Genomic DNA, 12500 nt, shown 5'->3' with positions numbered 1-12500 from the left:
TCCCTTTGCCTGTAGTCCACTTGAGGCAAAGAACGGAATGGTTCATACATCGCACGTCTTCACTTAATTGAACACCGCCATAGTATTAATCAGAGACAATTTTCTTATCAAACTTTTAAGGCACATTCATCTTCGGAAGCTTTCCCATGCCCATTATATCTAGGGCGTGCAACCTTTCTCAACAAAAGGACCCTTACTCAATGATTAATCAAAAGAAATGCAGATTGCCAACCTTCATTGCTGATGAAATGGAAAGCTATTCTGATATGCGGTGATTCCCTCTTTTTCAGCGACCGAACCGAGGTTTGGGGCACTTGGGATCATTTCAGCTTAATCTGTTACTTATCCTTGATTCTTACACTATTTTCAGTGGTCAATGATTCGTCGAAGATCTGGAAGCATTAAAAAATCTGAGAGAGCCACGTGTTGCACAGGGCCACTATATATTTCTGATATATTTCTCATGCTGATGCTCTATATTTCTTGAATATGAACACACATAAACCTAAAACGTACATACCTTGAACACGTAGATAGTTTCACACACTAATCTAACTCCTAAGGAACTTTCTGACATACTCGCAGTGACTAAACGTAAATGCAAGTCTAAGAGTTGTTTACCGTGTATGGATATGCTCTCTAATATGTATTTTGGCATCCATTTGTAGAAACGATGTCGACTTTTTCTCTTGGTTCATATTTTGTATCAAAATGTATATGATTTTCAACCTTTTTTAAATGGTTAAAGATCCTTTCTTTTATTCACCTACACTGTCATTTAGGTAAACGAATTTAAAATCTATTTGTAAATAAGTTGATTTGTTTTGTTGTTTTTTATGAATATGAGTGTAATTCAGCACGGCTTATAATGAGCAAAACTCCTCATTGTATGACAAATAAAGATGAAACATGGAATTCTTTTGATGTCAATGTCCCCTGTAAAGCTACAATTTTGGAAAGGAGAATCTAAAATCCTCTGTCAGTTTTTTCTTCTAATTCTTGGATGTGAAGCATAATGAGTTGCTTCCCGAAATGTTCATGAGAGAAGGGAGAAGGGTGAGCGACTGAGAGAGAAAAAAAAACAGGAAAGATTGATTGAGAAAGAAAATCAAACGTATGTATATATATATATATATATATATATATATATATATATATATATATATATATATATATAAAGAAAGGAAAAGAAAACAAAGACCGAGGCACAAACAGACCCAATGATAGACAAAGGTAATCCGATTGACAATAATGTATTGGAAAAATAAAGCATAACATTAAGCATATTTATAAGTACACGAGCATGAATATTTTCATATGCCTCAAAATCTTAATTATATAAATAGATATGAATAAATATATATATATATATATATATATATATATATATATATATATTTATATATATATATGTATGTATGTATAATGTATATGTGTGTGTATCATTATATTTACATAATCTACAGATTATGTGAATAAACAAATATTTAGTCATTTCCATATTTTCATTATTCTTTTGTACCATCATCCATTGCTTCTTGTCTTGTTACTAACAGCTTTATTCGCGCCATAAATATCTTCATTATCCTCATCAATATATCATTAAGTGTCCCTTCGTAAGCCGCAATGCAACCGAGGGCGGCATGAAAGCTCCGGTTAAGGGCGGCGTGGGCGTGGGTGGTGACCGGGTGGGCTGCAACACGAGGGGCGGGAGGTGGGTGGAAGCTCTCTCTCTCGCTCACTCTCTTTCTAACTCTTTATCTTTCTTTCTTTCTATCTTTCTTTATCTCTATCTTTATCTTTCTCTCATTCTCTCTCTTATTTTCTCTCTTTCTCATTCTCTCTCCCGATCTCATTCTCTATCTCATTTTCTTTCTTATTCAGTCTCTCTCTCTTTCATTCTCCCTCTTTCTCAGTCTCTCACTCCCACATTCTTTCTCTCTCATTTTCTCTCTTTCACTCTCTCATTCTCTCTCGCATTCTCTCCTACCCATATATATATGTATATATATGTGTGTGTGTGCATATGTATATATACTGTATATAAATATAAATAAATAAATACACAATACACACATACATATATATGCGCGCGCGCGTGTGCGTGTATGTGCGTGTGTGTGTGTGTGTATGTGCGTGTGCGTGTGTGTGTGTGTATGTGCGTGTGTGTGTGTGTGTGTGTGTGTGTGTGTGTATTTATGGATATATTTATATATATATATATGTATGTATGTATGTATGTATATATATATTGATATATTTATATATACATGGAAATATATATACACATATCTGTATGTATGTATTATGTATACACACATATACACATATACATAGGTAGATAGATAAAGAAGTAGTTATAGGGAGAAAAACTGGAGGTGAAAATATACAAGCAGACCTGTCTATCTTTTTATCTGTCGCTTTCTTTAGATTTTCTATTTAGATATTCATTCACATATAGAAAAATACGTACTTACTCATTTATACATACATACAAAGACAAATAAACATCAAACGATAAATGAATTGTAAGACATGTTGACAGTGAGTGTGAAATAGATAGAAAATCAACAGATAGATAGACGAAGAGATAGACTAGTAAACATACAAAGGTGCGATCAATAGATACCTCGGAGCTGCGTATATATTCGCGTATTGGGGCATGCCGTGTTGCCATACGCATAACAAGCGATTCACGTAAAGCTAATTTATTACATTCAATCAGATTTTGTTTCACTAATAACTACATAATTACTCTCAAGATTATCAAATTGATTATATCTGATAATATGGGATTGAAGTGCTATGAATCCAGTTGCCAAGTCGGGTTTCAGAAGGGAAATTTCCTTCATGTCTTGCGCTCTAACTACCGACTCGCGTTGGTGCCCGATATAAGGCGTCTTGCAGAGGGCACTGTTCACTCGCCTCCGCCATCTGCTGCGAGAAGGTAAAACATTCCTTTGATAAGGGAGTATTCTGCAGAGTACATATTGGAAGGTAGCATATTAAGTATCTTCGTATATTTGAGACTAAAAATGGACATAGTTTCACCTTGTGAAAGAATATTAATCAATCTTTTTTTAAAGTTTGTTACATTATTTTCTTCATTTTTCAGCATATGACGTGATATTAGTAGTATTAACGTGATTCTGCATTTTTTGTTGCAGAAAGTGCTTTAATAGCTCTCTATTGATCACCATGTCGCAAACAGGTAAGTCACAAAAAGAATTTCCATCAGCTATTTTCATTTTAATATTTCGTCTTCAAGCATAAATATTAAACCTAAACTCCTGATTCCCCTGATAAGCAAATGCCAGAAAAAGTACATCTTTTTACTGTCTCTGCAGGACGTCCAGCAACAAGAGGCGATGCAGCCCTTAATACCTCAGGTCTCGATAAGGATTCCGACCCTAAGGGCTGCGTGGGGGACAAGAGCCAGGATAATTCAGGTCAGATCCGTTGCTCTGAGTTGTCCTTTGGAAAAAATACACGAAGGGTAATTCCGATGAGCACAAAGCCTGTGGCTCATCTTGGAAGAACCTCGATGAGATTTGATAATAGATTTGTTTGGAAACGAGAGACAGACAACCAGACAGACAGACAGAGACACATACAGACAGGTAGACAAAGAGCCTGATAGACAGAGACCGAGAGAACATTTAACCGGCTACAACAACGTCTATCGATAGAACAAAACAATGCATGCAGAATAATCCCAAGACTAATCCCCTTTGACTGAATCACACTGAGAATCCTAACGAACGCCTCCTCCACAGACTCGACCACCAACAAGGCAACCATGTACAGCTCAGGCATCAAGGGCGGCGACGGCGCAGATACCGGCAACGGAGGCGGAAGGGGAGAGATGCCTTCCGCCATCACCAAGAAGTAGATAGATTCTGTCTATCTTGACCTCGGGACGGGACTCGAACTGGAGTGGATTTTCACCATCTCTGTTGCTTGTTGGGCTTGTCTCTCTTTGCCTGAAGTCCATTTGAGGCAAAGAACGGAATGGTTCATACATCGCACGTCTTCACTTAATTGAACATCGCCACTGTATTAATCAAAGTCAATTTTCTTATCAAACTTATGTCTTTTAAGGCACATTCATCTTCGGAAGCTTTCCCATGCCCATTATATCTAGGGCGTGCAACCTTTCTCAACAAAAGGACCCTTACTCAATGATTAATCAAAAGAAATGCAGATTGCCAACCTTCATTGCTGATGAAATGGAAAGCTATTCTGATATGCGGTGATTCCCTCTTTTTCAGCGACCGAACCGAGGTTTGGGGCACTTGGGATCATTTCAGCTTAATCTGTTACTTATCCTTGATTCTTATGCTATTTTCGGTGGTCAATGATTCGTCGAAGATCTGGAAGCATTGAAAAATCTGAGAGAGCCACGTGTTGCACAGGGCCACTATATATTTCTGATATATTTCTAATGCTGATGCTCTATATTTCTTGAATATGAAATAAACATAAAACGTACATACCTTGAACACGTAGATACTTTCACACACTAATCTAACTCCTAAGGAACTTTCTGACATACTCGCAGTGACTAAACGTAAATGCAAGTCTAAGAGTTGTTTACCGTTTATGGATATGCTCTCTAATATGTATTTTGGCATTCATTTGTAAAAACGATGTCGACTTTTTCTCTTGGTTCATATTTTGTATCAAAATGTATCATATGATTTTCAACTTTTTTTTTAAATAGTTAAAGATCCTTTCTTTTATTCACCTACACTGCTACTTAGGTAAAAGAATTTAAAATCTTTTTGTAAATAAGTTGATTTTTTTTTTTTTTTTTTTTTTAATATGAGTGTAATTCAGCACGGCTTATAATGAGCAAAACCTCATTGTATGACAAATAAAGATGAAATATGGAATTCTTTTGATGTCAATGTCCCCTGTAAAGCTACAATTTTTGAAAGGAGAACCTAAAATCCTCTGTCAGGTTTTTTCTTCTAATTCTTGGATGTGAAGCATAATGAGTTGCTTCCCGAAATGTTCATGAGAGAAGGGAGAAGGGTGAGCGACTGAGAGAGAAAAAAAAAAACAGGAAAGACAGATTGAGAAAGAAAATCAAACGTATGTGTATATATATATATACATATATATGTTTGTATATATATATATATATATATATATATATATATATATATATATATATGTATATATATATACATATATATATATATAAAGAAAGGAAAAGAAGACAAAGACCGAGGCACAAACAGACCCAATGATAGACAAAGGTAATCCGATTGACAATAATGTATTGGAAAAATAAAACAACATTAAGCATATCTATAAACACACGAGCATGAATATTTTCATATGCCTCAAAATCTTAATGTATATATAAATAGATATGAATATATATATATATATATATATATATATATATATATATATATATAATATATATATATACATATATATATATATGTATGTATGTATGTATGTATTATTGTATGTATGTATAATGTATATATGTGTGTGTATCATTATATTTACATAATCTACAGATTATGCGAATAAACAAATATTTAGTCATTTTCCATATTTTCATTATTCTTATCAAGAATACTTATTCTTATCACTGATATTATCATCCATTGCTTCTTGTCTTGTTACTAACAGCTTTATTCGCGCCATAAATATCTTCATTATCTTCATCAATATATCATTGAGTGTCCCTTCGTAAGCCGCAATGCAAACGAGGGCGGCATGAAAGCGGTTAGAGGGCGGCGTGGGCGTGGGTGGTGACCGGGTGGGCTGCAATGCGAGGGGCGGGAGGTGGGTGGAAGCTCTCTCTCTCGCTCATTCTCTCTCTCTTTCTTACTCTTTATCTTTCTCTCTTTCTTTTTATCTTTCTTTATCTCTCTATCTTTATCTTTCTCTCATTCTCTCTCTCGTTTTCTCTCTTTCTCATTCTCTCTCTCGATCTCATTCTCTCTCTATCTCATTTTCTTTCTTATTCAGTCTCTCTCTCTTTCATTCTCCCTCTTTCTCAGTCTCTCACTATGTGCGTGTGGGTGTATGTGTTTGTGTGTGTGTGTGAGTGAGTGTGTGTGTGTGTGTGCATATGTATATATACTGTATATAAATATAAATAAATAAATACACACACATACACACACACATATATATATGCGTGCGCGCGTGCGTGTATGTGCGTGTGTGTGTGTGTGTGCGTGTGTGTGTGTGTGTGTATGTGCGTGTGTCTATATATATATATATATATATATATATATATATATATATATATATATATATATATATATATATATATATATATATATATGTATGTATGTATGTATGTATGTATATATATATATTGATATATTTATATATACATAGAAATATATATACACATATCTGTATGTATGTATTATGTATACACACATATACACATATACATAGGTAGATAGATAAAGAAGTAGTTATAGGGAGAAAAACTGGAGGTGAAGATATACAAGCAGAACTGTCTATCTTTTTATCTGTCGCTTTCTTTAGATTTCCTATTTAGATATTTATTCACATATACGTACTTACTCATTTATACATACATACATAGACAAATAAACATAAAACGATAAATGAATTGTAAGACATGTTGACAGTGAGTGTGAAATAGATAGAAAATCAAGATAGATAGACGAAGAGATAGACTAGTAAACAGACAAAGGTGCGATCAATAGATACCACGGAGCTGCGTATATATTCGCGTATTGGGGCATGCTGTGTTGCCATACGCATAACAAGCGATTCACGTAAAGCTAATTTATTACATTCAGTCAGATATTGTTTCACTAATAACTACTTAATTACCCTCAAAATTATCAAATTAATCCTATCTGATAATATGGGACTGAAGGACTATGGAGCCAGTTGCCAAGTCGGGTTTCAGAAGGGAAATTTCCTTCATGTCTTGCGCTCTAACTACCGACTCGCGTTGGTGCCCGATATAAGGCGTCTTGCAGAGGGCACTGTTCACTCGCCTCCGCCATCTGCTGCGAGAAGGTAAAACATTCCTTTGATAAGGGAGTCTTCTGCAGAGTACATATTGGAAGGTAGCATATAAAGTATCTTCGTATATTTGAGACTAGAAATGGACATAGTTTCAGCTTGTGAAAGGATATTAATCAACGTATCTTTTTTAAAGTTTGTTATCCTTCTGTAAAAAAATCTAACTTTTTTTCAGCATATGACGTGATATTAGTAGCATTAACGTGATTCTGTATCTTTTATTGCAGAAAGTGCTTTAATAGCTTTCTATTGATCATCATGTCGCAAACAGGTAAGTCACAAAAAGAATCTCCATCAACTATTTTCATTTTAATATTTCATCTTAAAGCATAGATATTAAACCTGAACATGATTCCCCTGATAAGCAAATGCTAGAAAGATTACATCTTTTTACTGTCTCTGCAGGACGTCCAGCAACAAGAGGCGATGCAGCCCTTAATACCTCAGGTCTCGATAAGGATTCCGACCCTAAGGGCTGCGTGGGGGACAAGAGCCAGGATAATTCAGGTCAGATCCGTTGCTCTGTGTTGCCCTTTGGAAAAAATACACGAAGGGTAATTTCGATGAGCACAAAGCCTGTGGCTCATCTTGGAAGAACCTCGATGAGATTTTATAATGGAGTTGTTTGGGAACGAGAGAGAGACAGACAGACAACCAGATAGACAGACAGAGACACAGACAGACAGAGACACATACAAACAGGCAGACATACAGGTAGACAGAGAGCCTGATAGACAGAGACCGAGAGAACATTTAACCGGCTACAACAACGTTTAAGTATTCATCCCTCTATCGATAGAACAAAACAATGCATGCAGAATAATCCCAAGACTAATCCCCTTTGACTGAATCACACTGAGAATCCTAACGAACGCCTCCTCCACAGACTCGACCACCAACAAGGCAACCATGTACAGCTCAGGCATCAAGGGCGGCGACGGCGCAGATACCGGCAACGGAGGCGGAAGGGGAGAGATGCCTTCCGCCATCACCAAGAAGTAGATAGATTCTATTTATCTTGACCTCGGGACGGGACTCGAACTGGAGTGGATTTTCACCATCTCTGTTGCTCGTTGGGCTTGTCTCCCTTTGCCTGTAGTCCACTTGAGGCAAAGAACGGAATGGTTCATACATCGCACGTCTTCACTTAATTGAACACCGCCATAGTATTAATCAGAGACAATTTTCTTATCAAACTTTTAAGGCACATTCATCTTCGGAAGCTTTCCCATGCCCATTATATCTAGGGCGTGCAACCTTTCTCAACAAAAGGACCCTTACTCAATGATTAATCAAAAGAAATGCAGATTGCCAACCTTCATTGCTGATGAAATGGAAAGCTATTCTGATATGCGGTGATTCCCTCTTTTTCAGCGACCGAACCGAGGTTGTGGGCACTTGGGATCATTTCAGCTTAATCTGTTACTTATCCTTGATTCTTATGCTATTTTCAGTGGTCAATGATTCGTCGAAGATCTGGAAGCATTAAAAGATCTGAGAGAGCCACGTGTTGCTCAGGGCCACTATATATTTCTGATATATTTCTCATGCTGATGCTCTATATTTCTTGAATATGAACACACATAAACATAAAACGTACATACCTTGAACACGTAGATACTTTCACACACTAATCTAACTCCTAAGGAACTTTCTGACATACTCGCAGTGACTAAACGTAAATGCAAGTCTAAGAGTTGTTTACCGTTTATGGATATGCTCTCTCATATGTATTTTGCATCCATTTGTAGAAACGATGTCGACTTTTTCTCTTGGTTCATATTTTGTATCAAAATGTATATGATTTTCAACCTTTTTTAAATGGTTAAAGATCCTTTCTTTTATTCACCTACACTGTCATTTAGGTAAACGAATTTAAAATCTATTTGTAAATAAGTTGATTTGTTTTGTTGTTTTTTATGAATATGAGTGTAATTCAGCACGGCTTGTAATGAGCAAAACTCCTCATTGTATGACAAATAAAGATGAAACGGAATTCTTTTGATGTCAATGTCCCCTGTAAAGCTACAATTTTGGAAAGGAGAATCTAAAATCCTCTGTCAGTTTTTTCTTCTAATTCTTGGATGTGAAGCATAATGAGTTGCTTCCCGAAATGTTCATGAGAGAAGGGAGAAGAGTGAGCGACTGAGAGAGAAAAAAAAACAGGAAAGATTGATTGAGAAAGAAAATCAAACGTATGTATATATATATATATATATATATATATATATATATATATATATGTATATATAAAGAAAGGAAAAGAAAACAAAGACCGAGGCACAAACAGACCCAATGATAGACAAAGGTAATCCGATTGACAATAATGTATTGGAAAAATAAAGCATAACATTAAGCATATTTATAAATACACGAGCATGAATATTTTCATATGCCTCAAAATCTTAATTATATAAATAGATATGAATAAATAAATATATATATATATATGTATGCATGTATAATGTATATATGTGTGTGTATCATTATATTTACATAATCTACAGATTATGTGAATAAACAAATGTTTAGTCATTTCCATATTTTCATTATTCTTTTGTACCATCATCCATTGCTTCTTGTCTTGTTACTAACAGCTATATTCGCGCCATAAATATCTTCATTATCCTCATCAATATATCATTAAGTGTCCCTTCGTAAGCCGCAATGCAACCGAGGGCGGCATGAAAGCTCCGGTTAAGGGCGGCGTGGGCGTGGGTGGTGACCGGGTGGGCTGCAACACGAGGGGCGGGAGGTGGGTGGAAGCTCTCTCTCTCGCTCACTCTCTTTCTTACTCTTTATCTTTCTTTCTTTCTATCTTTCTTTATCTCTATCTTTATCTTTCTCTCATTCTCTCTCTTATTTTCTCTCTTTCTCATTCTCTCTCTCGATCTCATTCTCTATCTCATTTTCTTTCTTATTCAGTCTCTCTCTCTTTCATTCTCCCTCTTTCTCAGTCTCTCACTCCCCCATTCTTTCTCTCTCATTTTCTCTCTCTCACTCTCTCATTCTCTCTCGCATTCTCTCCTACCCATATATATGTGCGTGTGTGTGTGTGTGTGTTTGTGTGTGTGTGTGTGTGTGTGAGTGTGTGTGTGTGTGTGTGTGTGTGTGTGCATATGTATATATACTGTATATAAATATAAATAAATAAATACACACATACACACATACATATATATGCGCGCGCGCGTGTGCGTGTATGTGCGTGTGTGTGTGTGTGTGTATGTGCGTGTGCGTGTGTGTGTGTGTATGTGCGTGTGTCTATATATATATATATATATATATATATATATATATATATATATATATATATATATATATATATATATGTATGTATGTATGTATGTATATATATATTGATATATTTATATATACATGGAAATATATATACACATATCTGTATGTATGTATTATGTATACACACATATACACATATACATAGGTAGATAGATAAAGAAGTAGTTATAGGGAGAAAAACTGGAGGTGAAGATATACAAGCAGAACTGTCTATCTTTTTATCTATCTCTTTGTTTAGATTTTCTATTTAGATATTCATTCACATATAGACGAATACGTACTTATTCATTTATACATACATACAAAGACAAATAAACATAAAACGATAAATGAATTGTAAGACATGTTGACAGTGAGTGTGAAATAGATAGAAAATCAACAGATAGATAGACGAAGAGATAGACTAGTAAACAGACAAAGGTGCGATCAATAGATACCACGGAGCTGCGTATATATTCGCGTATTGGGGCATGCTGTGTTGCCATACGCATAACAAGCGATTCACGTAAAGCTAATTTATTACATTCAGTCAGATATTGTTTCACTAATAACTACTTAATTACCCTCAAAATTATCAAATTAATCCTATCTGATAATATGGGACTGAAGGACTATGGAGCCAGTTGCCAAGTCGGGTTTCAGAAGGGAAATTTCCTTCATGTCTTGCGCTCTAACTACCGACTCGCGTTGGTGCCCGATATAAGGCGTCTTGCAGAGGGCACTGTTCACTCGCCTCCGCCATCTGCTGCGAGAAGGTAAAACATTCCTTTGATAAAGGAGTATTCTGTAGAGTACATATTGGAAGGTAGCATATTAGGTATCTTCGTATATTTGAGACTAAAAATGGACATAGTTTCAGCTTGTGAAAGATTTTTTTTTTTTTAAGTTTGTTATCCTGTAAAAAATCTAAAAAAAAAATCTTTATTTTTCAGCATATGACGTGATATTAGTAGCATTAACGTGATTCTGTATCTCTTATTGCAGAAAGTGCTTTAATAGCTCTCTATTGATCACCATGTCGCAAACAGGTAAGTCACAAAAAGAATCTCCATTAACTATTTTCATTTTAATATTTCGTCTTAAAGCATAAATATTAAACCTGAACTCCTGATTCCCCTGATAAGTAAATGCTAGAAAAATTATATCTTTTTACTGTCTCTGCAGGACGTCCAGCAACAAGAGGCGATGCAGCCCTTAATACCTCAGGTCTCGATAAGGATTCCGACCCTAAGGGCTGCGTGGGGGACAAGAGCCAGGATAATTCAGGTCAGATCCGTTGCTCTGTGTTGCCCTTTGGAAAAAATACACGAAGGGTAATTTCGATGAGCACAAAGCCTGTGGCTCATCTTGGAAGAACCTCGATGAGAGTTGATAATGGATTTGTTTGGGAACGAGAGAGAGACAGACAGACAACCAGATAGACAGACAGAGACACAGACAGACAGAGACACATACAGACAGGCAGACATACAGGTAGACAGAGAGCCTGATAGACAGAGACCTAGACAACGTTAAACCGGATACAACAACGTATAAGTATCCATCCCTCTATCGATAGAACAAAACAATGCATGCAGAATAATCCCAAGACTAATCCCCTTTGACTGAATCACACTGAGAATCCTAACGAACGCCTCCTCCACAGACTCGACCACCAACAAGGCAACCATGTACAGCTCAGGCATCAAGGGCGGCGACGGCGCAGATACCGGCAACGGAGGCGGAAGGGGAGAGATGCCTTCCGCCATCACCAAGAAGTAAATAGATTCTGTCTATCTTGACCTCGGGATGGGACTCGAACTGGAGTGGATTTTCACCATCTCTGTTGCTCGTTGGGCTTGTCTCCCTTTGCCTGTAGTCCACTTCAGGCAAAGAACGGAATGGTTCATACATCGCACGTCTTCACTTAATTGAACACCGCCACAGTATTAACCAGAAAGTCAATTTTCTTATCAAACGTAGGTCTTTTAAGGCACATTCATCTTCGGAAGCTTTCCCATGCCCATTATATCTAGGGCGTGCAACCTTTCTCAACAAAAGGACCCTTACTCAATGATTAATCAAAAGAAATGCAGATTACCAACCTTCATTGCTGATGAAATGGAAAGCTATTCTAATATGCGGTGATTCCCTCTTTTTCAGCGACCGAACCGCGGTTT

At 36.4% G+C, this 12500-nt stretch overlaps 4 protein-coding genes across 4 annotated transcripts in view; all 4 read left to right on the top strand.

The window, feature by feature from the left end:
- The window catches only part of LOC113824283 (uncharacterized), a 2469-nt gene extending 1560 nt beyond the window's left edge, over nucleotides 1-909 (top strand). Inside the window, exon 4 of the mRNA XM_027377017.2 lies at nucleotides 1-909. This exon is cut by the window's left edge and continues 198 nt beyond it. The gene's annotated coding sequence lies outside the window, so the exon portion shown is untranslated.
- A 1865-nt stretch (nucleotides 910-2774) lies between these two features.
- On the top strand, nucleotides 2775-4876 carry LOC113824277 (uncharacterized). Its single transcript, XM_027377010.2, has 4 exons — nucleotides 2775-2947; nucleotides 3168-3211; nucleotides 3348-3449; nucleotides 3777-4876. The coding sequence occupies exons 1-4, from the start codon at nucleotides 2790-2792 to the stop codon at nucleotides 3890-3892; spliced, it is 420 nt and encodes a 139-aa protein (XP_027232811.2). The 5' UTR covers nucleotides 2775-2789; the 3' UTR covers nucleotides 3893-4876.
- Nucleotides 4877-6877: 2001 nt separating this feature from the next.
- Nucleotides 6878-9027, top strand: LOC113824282 (uncharacterized). Its single transcript, XM_027377016.2, has 4 exons — nucleotides 6878-7035; nucleotides 7269-7312; nucleotides 7447-7548; nucleotides 7928-9027. Exons 1-4 carry the CDS (start codon nucleotides 6878-6880, stop codon nucleotides 8041-8043), a joined length of 420 nt encoding a protein of 139 aa, XP_027232817.1. The 3' UTR covers nucleotides 8044-9027.
- A 1911-nt stretch (nucleotides 9028-10938) lies between these two features.
- Nucleotides 10939-12500, top strand: part of LOC113824254 (uncharacterized) — a 2173-nt gene continuing 611 nt past the window's right edge. Inside the window, exons 1-4 of the mRNA XM_070129487.1 lie at nucleotides 10939-11096; nucleotides 11326-11369; nucleotides 11506-11607; nucleotides 11987-12500. The exon at nucleotides 11987-12500 is cut by the window's right edge and continues 611 nt beyond it. Of these exons, the coding sequence (XP_069985588.1) occupies nucleotides 10939-11096; nucleotides 11326-11369; nucleotides 11506-11607; nucleotides 11987-12102 (420 nt within the window). The 3' untranslated portion in view covers nucleotides 12103-12500. The remainder of the gene's footprint in view (nucleotides 11097-11325; nucleotides 11370-11505; nucleotides 11608-11986) is intronic.

The sequence above is a fragment of the Penaeus vannamei genome, chromosome 14 (genome assembly GCF_042767895.1).
Source record: "Penaeus vannamei isolate JL-2024 chromosome 14, ASM4276789v1, whole genome shotgun sequence".
NCBI lineage: Eukaryota > Metazoa > Arthropoda > Malacostraca > Decapoda > Penaeidae > Penaeus > Penaeus vannamei.
Note: the sequence above shows the minus strand (reverse complement) of the source record. Positions and strands in the feature narration are given on the sequence as shown.

Coding starts and splice junctions, on each gene's coding strand:
- LOC113824277 (XM_027377010.2), top strand. CDS start 2,790: ATGGGATTGAAGTGCTATGAATCCAGTTGCCAAGTCGGGTTTCAGAAG. Junction 2,948..3,167: donor CCGCCATCTGCTGCGAGAAG/GTAAAACATTCC, acceptor TTTTTGTTGCAG/AAAGTGCTTTAATAGCTCTC. Junction 3,212..3,347: donor GATCACCATGTCGCAAACAG/GTAAGTCACAAA, acceptor CTGTCTCTGCAG/GACGTCCAGCAACAAGAGGC.
- LOC113824282 (XM_027377016.2), top strand. CDS start 6,878: ATGGGACTGAAGGACTATGGAGCCAGTTGCCAAGTCGGGTTTCAGAAG. Junction 7,036..7,268: donor CCGCCATCTGCTGCGAGAAG/GTAAAACATTCC, acceptor CTTTTATTGCAG/AAAGTGCTTTAATAGCTTTC. Junction 7,313..7,446: donor GATCATCATGTCGCAAACAG/GTAAGTCACAAA, acceptor CTGTCTCTGCAG/GACGTCCAGCAACAAGAGGC.